The sequence below is a fragment of the Tursiops truncatus genome, chromosome 10 (assembly GCF_011762595.2).
Source record: "Tursiops truncatus isolate mTurTru1 chromosome 10, mTurTru1.mat.Y, whole genome shotgun sequence".
Lineage (NCBI taxonomy): Eukaryota > Metazoa > Chordata > Mammalia > Artiodactyla > Delphinidae > Tursiops > Tursiops truncatus.
In genome coordinates, this window is record NC_047043.1 from 79,831,661 (window position 1) to 79,845,006 (window position 13,346).

The following is a 13,346-nucleotide window of genomic DNA, read 5'->3' on the forward strand; positions in this document are numbered from 1 at the left end:
CTTATCTAAGGGTCTTATCCACATTAAGAAGGAAAGAGCTAGGGATTCAATAATTGTCCCTGGCTCCAGACTCAGGGCACTTTCCAGTATTTCGTCAAAGGAAATCCCAGTCTACATAGTATCTTAACCACTCCATTTACCAGGAGCAAAAAGGAAAGCGTCTGAATCCCTTTATAATGTTCCTGTACTCTTAAAAGTGGAACAGGTGTTCCCTGGGTGCTCGAGAAAAGCAAGGCATTGAGTGGGAGTTAACGATCCTGAGCAGCCGTTGTAACCAGACCAAGTTTATCTGTGGCAACCGGAGCACTCGGCCAAGGCGATGCTATTTCAATTGGGTGTCACAGGTGATTCATCAGAGATGGCTTGCTTTTTGGCCTCCTGATATTTTTCTTCGGGGTGGGGTGTCAGATTTCCTTCGCATTTTTGGACAACAGCCTTCTTGTCCATTTCCAAATTTTTTTGGTTTCACAGCCCTTACGCGGACCCCCGCTTTCATACCGGAAGCTAGTCATTGGCAGGAGATTTAGGAAACGAAGAACAAGGTGGAAAAAAAAAAAAAAGACCCGGGGGCCTGGAGAGAGGCCTAAAATGGGGAAATTTGCACTTCAAGAGCTTCCCCTACCCCAGCCTCTCAGAATGACAGCTCTCCTCAGCCAGAAGACTACCTCTCCCGGCAGGCACTGCGCGCCCCACAGACACAGGCTGGCGGGCTCCCTGCGCTCCGCCCCCGCCCGGACCAGCCAATAGGAATCCCCAGCTTGGGCCTCCGCCCTACCCAGACCACGCGGGAGCGGGGGCAATAAAACTACATTTCCCGACTCACCTGTGCGCTCCTCGTGGCCAATCGGCGCCTGGAGTTCGGAGCTTGGGGGCGGAGCCGGATGCATAGGCCACCCCATTGGCTAGGGGCGGCTTAGAAGAGCCGGAACCCGGGAGAGAGAGAAGCGAAATGACATTTCCTCTTTAAATAGCTGGAGCCCGGGCCCCGTCGAGAAATGGCCGCGTCGGCAGGTGGGTCGTGTGGTGGCTTGGGAGGTGTGGAGGGGAGGTGGGCCGGGGACGAGGCTCAGGCTGCGAGCTGAGGCGGTGGCGATGAGGAGCCGGAGCGAAGGATGGAGAGGTGGACAGGGATGAGGGGAGGGAGGATGAATGGCGCGGAGGGAGGTGGGCGGTCCGGCCGGACAGGGATGGGGAGGCCGGGTACCGGCCGCCGCTCCGACCTGTTCGCAAGGCGGTTGAGGGGGCACTGGCGGCCGCCATCCATCGAGCTTCCCTCGTGAGGCTCCTGCCCTTCGCTCTCAGCTGGGACGTTCTGGCTGTCGGCGGAGTCGCCGCAGACACCTCGCCTGTTCTGCCCGCACGGTCCCTCTGCGAGCACGGGGCTTCGGGCTCGCCGGGCTCCCAGAGGAGCAGGCTGGTGTGTGAACTTGCATCGCAGCTCGCTCTTTCCCAGATCCTACCTCGCGGTCCCACTGGGGGTGTCTGTGTACATATATGCATTTCTGTAGCGGGGAAAAAAACAAGCCAAGCGAAGAAACAAACAACTCCCCGCCCCATCCCACACACACCAATAAAAAAAAAAAAAAAAAAAAAACCCAAACCAAAAAACAAAAAATAAAACCCGCGACGCCGAAACTGGCTCCGAACTTCTTGTGGTTGTACGATTTTTCTCCTCCTAGATTTAAGTAAGTCTTCCCCAACACCGAATGGGATTCCATCTTCAGACACAGCCAACGATGCCATGGACCCCTTCCATGCTTGCAGTATTCTAAAGCAACTCAAAACAATGTACGATGAAGGACAGCTGACAGACATTGTAGTGGAAGTGGATCACGGGAAAACATTTTCCTGTCATAGAAACGTTCTTGCTGCAATCAGCCCTTACTTCAGGTATGACGATGGTGGAAACCTCTATTGATATCCTCACCAAGTTCCCTTTCTCCCTCAGTATTGCCCACTTGATTTTTAGACTGAGATGTAAGAATGAGATGAAACCAATGCATTTGTTTCCTGAGAATAAATAACATGCCCTATTTTATTAAGTGCACCCCGCCCCTTTTTTATTTGACAAATTCTTCTGGAATTCAGGTGGTTGGTTTTTAAGTTAGTGAACATGCTTTTGTTTGTATGTTTCAGAAAATCTAAAATTGCACTGCCCAATATGGCAGCCACTAGCCGCACGTGGCTGTTTAAACTTCAGTTACCTAAAATTAAATTAAATTAAAAATTCACTTCCTCACGTACACTAACCACATTTAAGGTGCTCAGGAGCCACCTGTAGGTAGTGGCGGCCACACTGTACAGCCCAGATACAGAACCTTTCTATTACTGAAAGTTTGATTGGACAGTGCTAATCTGACATTTGTTCCAAAAATTTATCCAGGATTTCTTTCGTGCACATTAACTCTTTTAGAGTTTAAAACAAATTACCCACTTAATGGATTGTTTTAATGCCCAGGGGATAAGAGCAGTGAAGTGAAAATGAATGAAATACAGTTTCTTTGTGTCTTAGGCCCCAGACTAGTGATTATTTTTTAAGATTTCCGGAAGTTTTTTTTTTTTTCTTTTCCGGAAGTTTTTTTTTCTTTTTCGGTACGTGGGCCTCTCACTGCTGTGGCCTCTCCCGCCGCGGAGCACAGGCTCCGGACACGCAGGCCCAGCGGCCATGGTTCACGGGCCCAGCCGCTCCGCGGCACGCGGGATCCTCCCGGACCGGGGCACAAACCCGTGTCCCCTGCATCGGCAGGTGGACTCTCAACCACTGTGCCACCAGGGAAGCCCCGGAAGTATTTTTAAGCTAAGTTTTCATTTTCATTTAGATTCATCTCTATACATCATAAAACTTTGTAAGGTAAAATTTCAAAACTTGGGTCTAAAAAATAATTTCATACTCTAAGATCAGTGATAAAGGCAGTTTCCTATTTGAGTTTAACTTCTCCTTTTGTTTAAGTGCTCACTTTAAGCCTGTCTGTATTCAAAAATGGTGCATGAAATGATTGTGAAATAATTTTCTCAACCTTTATAGGGCATATAGCAGTGTAGTGTTCCAGACACTGGTTTCTGGTTCCTCTTTCTCAGAATACTGTGTTAAATATAGTCACTTCAGTTTGCTGCTTGTGATGTAACCATTTAGACTTACGTAGGGTAGGTCATTGGACTATTAAGTATTAACCATAATGAGGCAGTGAGCTGGAAAGAAAAAAGAAGAAACTGGTATACACAGAAGGTATGAAGTTGGGCCTCTAATGGAAACTGCTGGTGAGATTCATTTATCTAGGCCATCCATTAGATATGGTTAGGTCATTTATGTGTTTAAATATTTGTCACAATTACTGCTTATCAAGCTCTGGGCAAGGCTCACTCTACATACATTACTTTATGTAATCTTTACAATCCTGTCTCTACCTAGTTGTTATTCCCATTTTACATGTGAAAAAACTGAGGCTCAAGGAGGTTAAGTGACCTGCCTAAATCATCTATCTAACTAGTAAGTGGCAGAGGCTGGGTTTGATTCCAGAGCCAGGCTTCTTAGTCACTGTATGACTTTTAAGGAACAAGGGTGGGTTCTCTTTAAAGTTTAATATACAGAAGTATTCATTGTATATTAGATTTGAATAGTAAAAAGAAATAAAGTGAAGATGTCTATATCTCACTGTAGTTCTATATTCTGGCTTATATCATTTAACAATCATACTTACTTAAAATTAAGTTTTGAAGACCTGACAAATCACTTGGAAGGATGTATGCTACAGTAGATTTTCTTAATTTCCAAGCAGTTAAGGAAATGCTTGAAAAACTTTCTAAGCATAAGATATGTGAATTCAAATGAAGATATTTGGCTAGAAGACTTAAGGATTAGGTTCTTCTCTCTTGCTAGAGCTGTTTGTACAGAACTTTCTTGGTACCATTGTTGCTCCTTATGTGAGTTGTAGAAAGTCATACTTAATAGTTTCTAAGTCTTGCATCACTGGTGGAAGAATAGAATAGCTTGAAATCTAGCCTGGCTGTTCCCTGCTCCCAGTGACTTGTCAGAAGTAAAATTCGTATGATTAATAGAAACTTTTTGCTGCTCAGGGTTTTGTGTGGGGAAGTACTCCCACTTCATATCGAGTTTACATCAAGAACCTATTAGAACAGAGGAGAACTTGAGTGTCACGCTGCTCCTGTGTGTGAGACCAGCTTATTCAAGTCAGTAGTAGCTCCCATGATAAAGGGCTATGTGGTAATGTTCTCCTTTGGGAGTTAATCTTTGCCTGATGAAGGGCTTTACTTTTCTTTTTAATTGGGAGCTGTATAACTGAGTTTTTCAGCACCTGAATTGAAAACAAGCTCATACAATGGTACATCTAGTTTCTAGTCATTTAAGAAAAAGAAGTCTGCATGATATTACACTTAAAATTTACATAGTAGAAGTAAAAATAGGACTCAAAGGACGGTTAGCCCAGGCAACAAGCTGGGTCCAGGTAGCCTTGTATACCTCCAATATTCCATATTGCATTTTTGAATTAATTTCATGTTTCTGATGAAAACTTTAAAAGTGACTGGAAATCTTCCCACTCAAGGATATTTTTTTGATAACATCACACTTAAAAATAAAATAGGAGGGGTCTGGATCTGAATAATGGAGTTTATCAGCAGTGTTAGGTCGGTGTCTTCAACAGACATCTATTAAGCATCCTAGGGCACACAGTCCTTTTCTCAAGAGGATTTTAAAAGACCTTTTGATTTTTTTATTTAATTTTAAGAACAGCCTAGAAAGAAACCTTAAAGGAGGGAAAAGAAAGGCAAATGATGTTTATAAACGACTAGGACTTTAAATAAAGAGCCAGGCTTTTGGCTACTTAATGTATTGGCCAAGAAAGTACCATAAATACACAGATAATTTAAAAGAAAAAAAAAAAAAAAAGCTTGGTCTCAAAGACAAAAGTTTGGAATTTTGAAAACCATTATCTTCTCCAAAGAATCAGTTAATTCTTAAACTCTCTTTATAAGTAGGTATTATATTAACCCTACTGTAATCTTTATTTATATACAAATATATATAGGTAAAAATATGGTAACTTTGAGTCAAGCAAAAGTTTTCAAAATATCCAAGGATAAGTGAATTGATGTTCTTTATATTCTCTATAATCATTAAGGAAGCATTCAAAGGATAATTATTTTAAAAGTACATAGAAGTAGATAGAGTAGATAGAAAATATGAACTTCTGAAGGACATCTTGTTTTTCTAAGTTGAAATTTTTAAAGATATGTTTTGAGCACAGGTTGCCTTGTAAATTTCCACTGGGTCATGAGACGTTTTATTAGACAGTCTCTATATGCTAATGTGTCCCATTGACACTCTATGGGTATTCTTAAACTTTCTGACTGACCTGGTGATTGAAGATCTCAAGTCCCTAAGGCATCTTGACCAGAAGCCTCGATTGGGCTCCAAGGGAAATAAGATGTCCTGGAATATTCCATGCCACCTTCTGGTGTGCTTTAATTAGGTATACTCTCCTTTTCTCAGAGTTGGCACAAAGTGGACTGACTGGTCCTGAGAATAGGGTTTTTTAAGATTAGCCAGACCAAATTCTTCTGCTAGATGATCAACTTTTATCCGCTTTCCTGATATTTAGGATATCGGGAAACACATTAGGAAATATTTTACAGTTTCAAAATGTTGTCTTTGTGGTAACTTTATGTTTTTAAAAATTTGCCACAATAATTTTTATTTGTAGCACACATAAATTCACCACTCTTTCCTTCCTAGATCCATGTTCACTAGCGGCCTTACAGAAAGCACTCAAAAAGAAGTTCGAATCGTCGGTGTTGAAGCTGAGTCGATGGATTTAGTGTTGAACTATGCCTATACCTCCAGAGTTGTTCTGACAGAGGCCAATGTTCAAGCCTTGTTCACTGCAGCTAGCATCTTCCAGATTCCCTCCATCCAGGACCAATGTGCTAAGTACATGATCAGTCATTTGGACCCACAGAATTCTATTGGAGTCTTCATCTTTGCTGATCATTATGGTCATCAGGAACTCGGAGATCGATCTAAAGAATACATTCGTAAAAAGTTCCTGTGTGTCACCAAAGAACAAGAGTTTCTTCAGTTGACGAAAGACCAACTGATAAGTATCCTAGACAGTGACGACTTAAACGTAGACCGGGAAGAGCATGTTTATGAGAGCATTGTAAGGTGGTTTGAACATGAACAGAATGAAAGAGAAGTGCACCTTCCAGAAATTTTTGCCAAATGCATACGTTTTCCTCTGATGGAAGACACCTTTATAGAGAAAATTCCACCTCAATTTGCACAGGCTATAGCCAAAAGCTATGTGGAAAAGGGACCATCCAGTACCAATGGCTGTACACAGAGACTTGGAATGACTGCATCGGAAATGATCATATGTTTTGATGCTGCCCACAAACACTCAGGAAAGAAGCAAACAGTGCCTTGTCTAGATATATTCACAGGAAGAGTGTTCAAACTATGCAAACCACCAAATGATCTAAGAGAAGTTGGGATTCTCGTATCACCAGATAATGATATTTACATAGCAGGAGGGTACAGGCCAAGCAGTAGTGAGGTCTCCATCGACCACAAGGCAGAAAATGATTTCTGGATGTATGACCATTCCACTAATAGGTGGCTATCCAAACCGTCCTTGCTTCGAGCCAGAATAGGCTGCAAACTGGTGTATTGCTGTGGTAAGATGTATGCAATCGGAGGGCGAGTTTATGAAGGCGATGGGAGAAACTCACTAAAATCTGTGGAGTGCTATGACAGCAGAGAGAATTGCTGGACGACCGTTTGTGCCATGCCTGTTGCTATGGAGTTTCATAATGCTGTGGAGTACAAAGAGAAGATCTATGTTTTACAGGGTAGGTGCCTAAGTGATTTAGTTCTTCATGAAAGGGTAACAGGTCAAATTGTGGTTCACCCACTCATAGTAATAAGCTGTTTCTGTTCATTGAGGAATGCCTCTGGCTTTCTTATCATAAACTATTTGTTGGACCAGTCTGTTCTTTAAAGGACCAGTAAAGAAAATAAACTTTTCAATCAGAAAAGGCAGGTTCCTAAAATGATCCTGTGTTTTATGTTCTTACTGTGTTTTGACATGTGGAATAAGTATTTATGAAAATATTTTTTCATAAATAATAGTTCAGGATTTGGGAAAAACTCTTTCAGAGCCATTTTTAAGACTTCAAACAAGAAAGCAAGTTTGATACATGACATTTTTGCTCTTCAGTAATATATAATCAAGAAATGTAGCAACTACTTTTCTTATGGAACTTACTGGATTAGTTTAAAAGAGAAAAAAGAACAAAGCATCAACTGCAGTTGTACTATTCAGTTGCCAAAGAATTTTGTATAAGCCTTACGATCGCAAAGGTTATGAAACTTAATTACAAAGAGTTTTCAATTACAGTCTTCAAGATTTTAATTTCACTGCAGTTGATGCTGTCATCCATAACATTGTTTTCAGTTTTTTTCACTGAAAAACTTTGAGATGTCTCCTTTTTCTTACTGTTAACATTATGAGAGGGACGATAATATACTTAGCTTAAAAACTTTTGTTTAAACGATTGAAGACTATTACCCTGGCAAAGATGATCTAGTAGAAGTAGAAAGAGGAACTTAGTAAGAGCAAGTAAGATATTTGATTCAAGGTTCTGATTTGTGCTAATGTTTTCCTTGTGTTTGAATTCTTATCTTAGTTGCTTGAATGCTGAATGCAGTGTTGACAGTACCAACATCCTTATTCTTCTTTTGTGTTTCTTAACTGCTTATATATAAATGTTTTCCTTACACTGACTACTCAAATAAAACAAGGAAAAGGGGGCAACTTCTGTGTAGACAAACGTGATTTTTTAGGTCGTTTCCCATTCTGTTTTTTTTTTTTAATATTCTTTGCTCTAATCCTTTATCCAGCTTAAAATTTCCTAGAAATGCCTAAACCCATATGTTTAAACTTCAATGTAAAGTTAATTCTCCAGAGGGAGTAGTACTCTCTAGTGCCTTATTTTAGTTGACTAGAAGCATGGACATGATTTAGGTTTGTTGGTCTTGCCAAAAAATGAAGTACCTGAGTGGATGTAAAATCTATCAAGTGTGGTTGAATAGGTTATATCATCCAATATGATGAAGCTCTCTCTTTATATATTTTGGTTTTACTGGCTAACCAGTTAGTTGATAGAGATAGAATTAATTAGATGACTCCCAAAGGGAATGTAAAGGTTGTGTATTAATGTAAATACTAAGGCAAAGTAACAATGAATTAATAGAATTTTAGGGCTGGAATGAACATTGTTTAATCTGAGATCATATTTTATAAAAGAGAAATCTGAGGCACTGAGGGTTTTCTTAATTGCCCACCACTGGTTTTAATTTATTAAGAAGACTTTAGATTTTAAAAATCAACTTTTAAAATGTATTATCTTTCCTTTTTATAAGAAATTTTTAGAGAGGTAGTACATGGCAGAAAGTGTTAATTCGTGTCTTTATTAAGAATCCTGTTATATGTTAGTCAATAAGCATACGTAATATGCAGGCAAAAGCTAGGACTTTAACAAGCTCTTTTGTGAAAAATTGAAATTACAGCATCACTTTTATTAAGTAGGCAGTTATATTTGTTGATAGGAGTTAACCTAGTTCAGAACAGTTTTCAAGGGGAAGCTCAATCTAGAAGTAGGTACTTATAATCTAAACAAAGCCTCTTTATATAAATAAACTTGACATGAATAGTCAGAAGCTTATGCTCTACTGTCAGTGCCTACTGGAGTATCATTTAATCTGTTCATAAAGGATTCAGATTTTCATATCAAGGATTTTATACAAATGTCATAATTACCAAGCTCTTGTAAATCTTCACTAGTTTAATTCTTTTAGACATTTTTTGTATTGCACTCTGACTCAGCACACCCTTTCATTGTCAAAATAGAATTGAAACTGACTCATAGTCAATTCTCATAAATAATGTGCGTGTTTTCTATCATCTTAAGGTCATGTTTTCTCCTCTTGAGTATTTGTCTTTGCATTACACCAACACTAAAGTAAACACATTAGTGGCCCATAGACACAAATCTGAACAATTCTATGTACCATCTTCTAATTAAATAATTAGCACTTAAATTTATAGTGGCTTACTCATGATTGAAGCTATATACATATTTTCATCTTACTGGTTAACCATTAGTAATAATGTTTTTATTTTAGAGCTGGCTTCAAATAAATTTTCTGAAATACCCAATTGGAGAGAGTAAATGAAACCAAGCTCTTAACTGTTATACTGCCATCAAGCCAAACTAATGCCTCATACTTCCCCATTTTGAACACCCCAATTCACGTTCACTCTAATACTATGTTATGTTGTGCATGGAATGAAGATGTTTTAAGCTACCATAATATTTAATGTATCTATGGAGATTATAAAAGAATGTTTTAGAAAGTAAAATATTTGGAAAATTATACCTTTGGGTCTTCAACATACAACCAAAAAGAGACATGTAAATGTACATATTATTGTTTTTTCTTTTTTTTTCCCCCCTTTTTCTTTCTTTAGGAGAATTTTTCCTCTTCTATGAGCCTCAGAAAGACTACTGGGGTTTCTTAACCCCCATGACTGTGCCTAGAATCCAGGGCTTAGCAGCTGTATACAAGAACTCTATCTACTACATAGCTGGAACCTGTGGAAATCATCAGCGGATGTTTACTGTAGAAGCCTATGATATTGAGCTCAATAAATGGACTCGTAAGAAGGACTTTCCTTGTGATGAGTCCATAAACCCATACCTTAAACTGGTACTTTTCCAGAATAAACTCCATTTATTTGTTCGAGCTACTCAAGTGACCGTTGAAGAACATGTCTTCAGAACCAGCAGAAAAAATTCTCTTTACCAATATGATGACATCACTGACCAATGGATGAAAGTGTATGAGACCCCAGATCGGCTCTGGGACCTTGGCCGGCATTTTGAATGTGCTGTTGCTAAACTCTATCCTCAGTGTCTTCAGAAAGTACTTTAATGAATGGCAGGCCTTAGTGAGCTCACTGGCACCTTGTGCTCGAGGAAACTTGGTCTTTCAATGATACAAGAAGTGCTGTCAGTATTTAAGAAAGCTGAGAGAGTTTATACATGGAGATGGGTGCTCTTAAAGATGAGTGTAGGGAGGGATTTCTTTTCATCCTTGTGATGTTTTCATTTCAGTAAGCAAAAGGTAACAAAGTGCAATTATCAGCATTTTTTTTTTTTTCTGGTATAAACGTAATCACATCATTCTAGAATTTTGTGATGAATAGTCACTGAGATACCAGATGAATCGACAACTATGCACTCTTAGAAGAGTGGTTAGGGTATTATGGGTTAGAGACATCCAAAATAGTCTGATGTGACTTTTTATTTTAAATACGGGTAAAAATCTGAGGCAATATCACTAGGACTTTAGCTGTGACCTCTCTACCACAGAGACGCACTAACTGAGATCCTCATTCTGAATATATGTATATCTGTGTACTGTTTTCAAGTGTACTGGATTTAAATGTGTTCTGTCATTAGAGTAGATTGAAGGAAAACCAGATCAGTCTCAGAAAGAGCTTTTAGTTTGATTGTTTTATATTTCCCATGTTGCTTTAAGTTAAGCTAAAGTTTTAAAGTAGCAGTTTTCTGTTGACAATTTTTTCAAGTGCTAACACTGTCTCATTTTTTTAAATCCTGAAAAGGGCTCAAAATCACAGGTGGCTGGTGCTAGTATAAGTTAATTCCTGTGTGTCGTTAGGTAGATCTAAATTGTCTGAGCCTATGCTTACCTTTCAAACTGGTATGTTAGTTTCATGGCCATAGTCCTTTACCTGTTGAACTCTTGTGATTTCACAGGGTTCTCTACTAGCATGATGGCAAGGTATGGCCAGTTATTGGTCTAACTGGATTCAATCTTAGAATAGTGAAAAGAATATTATACTCATTTTGCACTAACATGGGCCATTTTGTCGCCTAACCCCCTTTCCTATCCTCTACCTGTCCATTCAGTATCAGTACAATGAAAGGTAACTTATTTCTCTTCTGCACAGAGCGTAATGTGAAGTTTTACTCCTATTTTTAAAATTCTGTTTTCCAGAAACATAAAACTCCTGCAGTAGTCTCATTTAATGGCTTTTATGTTACCTATAACAAATAAAACCTCATTTTTTAAAAATTTTTGCACTTAACAGTTATGAATAATTTTGCATTGAAAACCTTGTTCTAGCTGAAGATTGAGGAGGAAAAGAGTGAGTGAATAGAACCATAGCATTATAGGTACTAAACAGTTTTTCATATTTGATGAATTTCTAACAGTTAGCTATAAATATTAACAGAGGACAAATCAACTCATGTGTTATACATAAGGCAGTTATTTGGATCAGTAACTTATTTTTTACTCTGCCTGGAATAATTAATAAAGGATATAAGTATAGCCCAGAGTCTGTCCTTAACTGGAACATTTTGATTCTGTTAAAACAAACTGGCATGGTTTGTATTAAAAACTCTTGCACAAATGGTAATGTGATACTGTGAAACAAATTTAAAACATTGCCTCTTTGCATCACATACCTCGTTTTTCAGAAACTTTCCAAACTGCTTGTCATAGCCCTCTACAAGTAGGGAACGTTTCCTGAAGCCGAATTTAAAGTGGACAGCATTTAGAGAATTCACATTTTAAAATCTAGTCTTGGGAAGCTGGATACGTGCTGTCTTCTTGCTGGCCTTGGTAGTGTGTCTATAATCTCCTTATCGACTTTGTCAACTAATCACCTATGTTTTTTCTCCGCATTTTTTCTTTGTCTTCCTGCTGGTTTGGGGCTATTTCTGTGAGCATTTTGAAGCATCTTTACTGTGCTGCATTGCAAAGGGAGGAAAAAAACAAAGCTAAGTTTTACAAGAGATGTTCATGTAATTTATTTTTGAAAGCTTTGTTGCATATCTAAGACTTCCTGCCGCTTTTTGACAATCTCCTGTATTTATTTAGAAGAACGTGTTACTTGAAACCATGACATTAGAATATTGAGTTAATTTACAATGTGCCCGTGTGATGCATAGGAGTACAGCGTACTGTGGTTAATTCTGCAGTCGATTTATTCTATTGATCTGCGCAACAGTTGATCCTTTTGCTATATTGAGGGTGTGGTCTAAGTACAGCGTGTCAAAGCCAAGGTTTAGAATTTGCTACGGAAGTAGAATGTATATTGAATTTTGTATGGAGAACTATTTGTTTAAATTATACAGCTGGGATATTTTGCCACTTTTCAAATGATTTCAGAAGAGGTCCTAGAAAACTAAGATTAGTAATATGCGTGGATCTTTGTTTAGCTATTTAAGGTACATTTGCATAGTACGATGAGAATATAAGTAAAAGGCCCAGTGGGTACTACAGAATTAAAATATGGGGTGACAGATGCCAGTCCCACTTGACCCTTGTTTTTGCATTTGAAGAAAGTATGTAGCACTTTCCTATATAGTTTTTACACACTGAAAACTGGACGTGGTATAACTATGTTATAGGAAAGTAGAAATTGTATTCTTTATTTTCCATCTTTGTTTTCTGTTATCCTACAAAGTTGATGCTTAAGCATCAAGCTGGTTTCATTGGTGCATGAGAAAAAGTGGACGTGACCTGCAAGGAATCAGATTCCCTAAGTGAAGCAGTTTAAAATGGCATTAAATGTTCAGTGCTCAGGTATGTAGTAAGTACTGTAGTCCTTTGGGGGCAAATGTGTAGATATTTTTAAACATTTTGCCATAATTGCACAAGTTTTTGCATTTTTATCTGATGGCATTGTTTCTTATAATAAAACCTTTTCTGACTGAAAACTTCCATTGTCGTAAATTGACCTCTGACTAGTGAGTTTTGCAGAATTAAAACTGGGTGAAAATCATGAAATACCTTATATCAGGAATAGAAGGAGAAGATTTTATTCTATCAAATGCCCGATCTGCGGTACAAAATGAACTAGTTAAGGTCACCTTATATAATGCTCTTGAGATTCTAAAGCAAGCTCACTCGTATCGGTAGCTCCTTTGTTAAGTTGGTTCTGCCCACAAGTCTTCGTATCCCACTCCTCTCTCTCACAATTCATGTCTAATCCATCAGAAAATCCTGTTGCCTCTTCCTTCAAAATACACCTAGACTCTGACCACATACCACTTGCACCGCTATCACCCTAGTCTAAACTAGCCTACTCTGTCTGCCTTAATGCTGTGCCACTGAACTGGTCTCCTTTCAGTCACTTTTGACCCCTTGGAATCTGTTCTGTCCTCCACACAGTAGCCAGAGTGATCCTATTAAAACGTAAGTCAGGTTACATTCTTCTGCTCAGATCCCTCCA

The 13,346-nt window shown here is 38.9% G+C and overlaps 1 protein-coding gene across 1 annotated transcript; it reads left to right on the top strand.

Moving 5' to 3' along the window:
- Positions 1-917: 917 nt before the first annotated feature.
- KBTBD8 (kelch repeat and BTB domain containing 8) lies at positions 918-12,835 on the top strand. The gene is made up of 4 exons (XM_004320407.4): positions 918-1,011; positions 1,680-1,890; positions 5,753-6,867; positions 9,549-12,835. The coding sequence occupies exons 1-4, from the start codon at positions 996-998 to the stop codon at positions 10,010-10,012; spliced, it is 1,806 nt and encodes a 601-aa protein (XP_004320455.1). The 5' UTR covers positions 918-995; the 3' UTR covers positions 10,013-12,835.
- The last annotated feature ends 511 nt before the right edge of the window (positions 12,836-13,346 follow it).

What these genes read in the sequence shown, in the direction of transcription:
- KBTBD8 (XM_004320407.4), top strand. An exon ending in GCAATCAGCCCTTACTTCAG is followed by an intron (nt 1,891 to 5,752) that starts GTATGACGATGG and finishes TTTCCTTCCTAG; the next exon opens with ATCCATGTTCACTAGCGGCC. An exon ending in GAAGATCTATGTTTTACAGG is followed by an intron (nt 6,868 to 9,548) that starts GTAGGTGCCTAA and finishes TTCTTTCTTTAG; the next exon opens with GAGAATTTTTCCTCTTCTAT.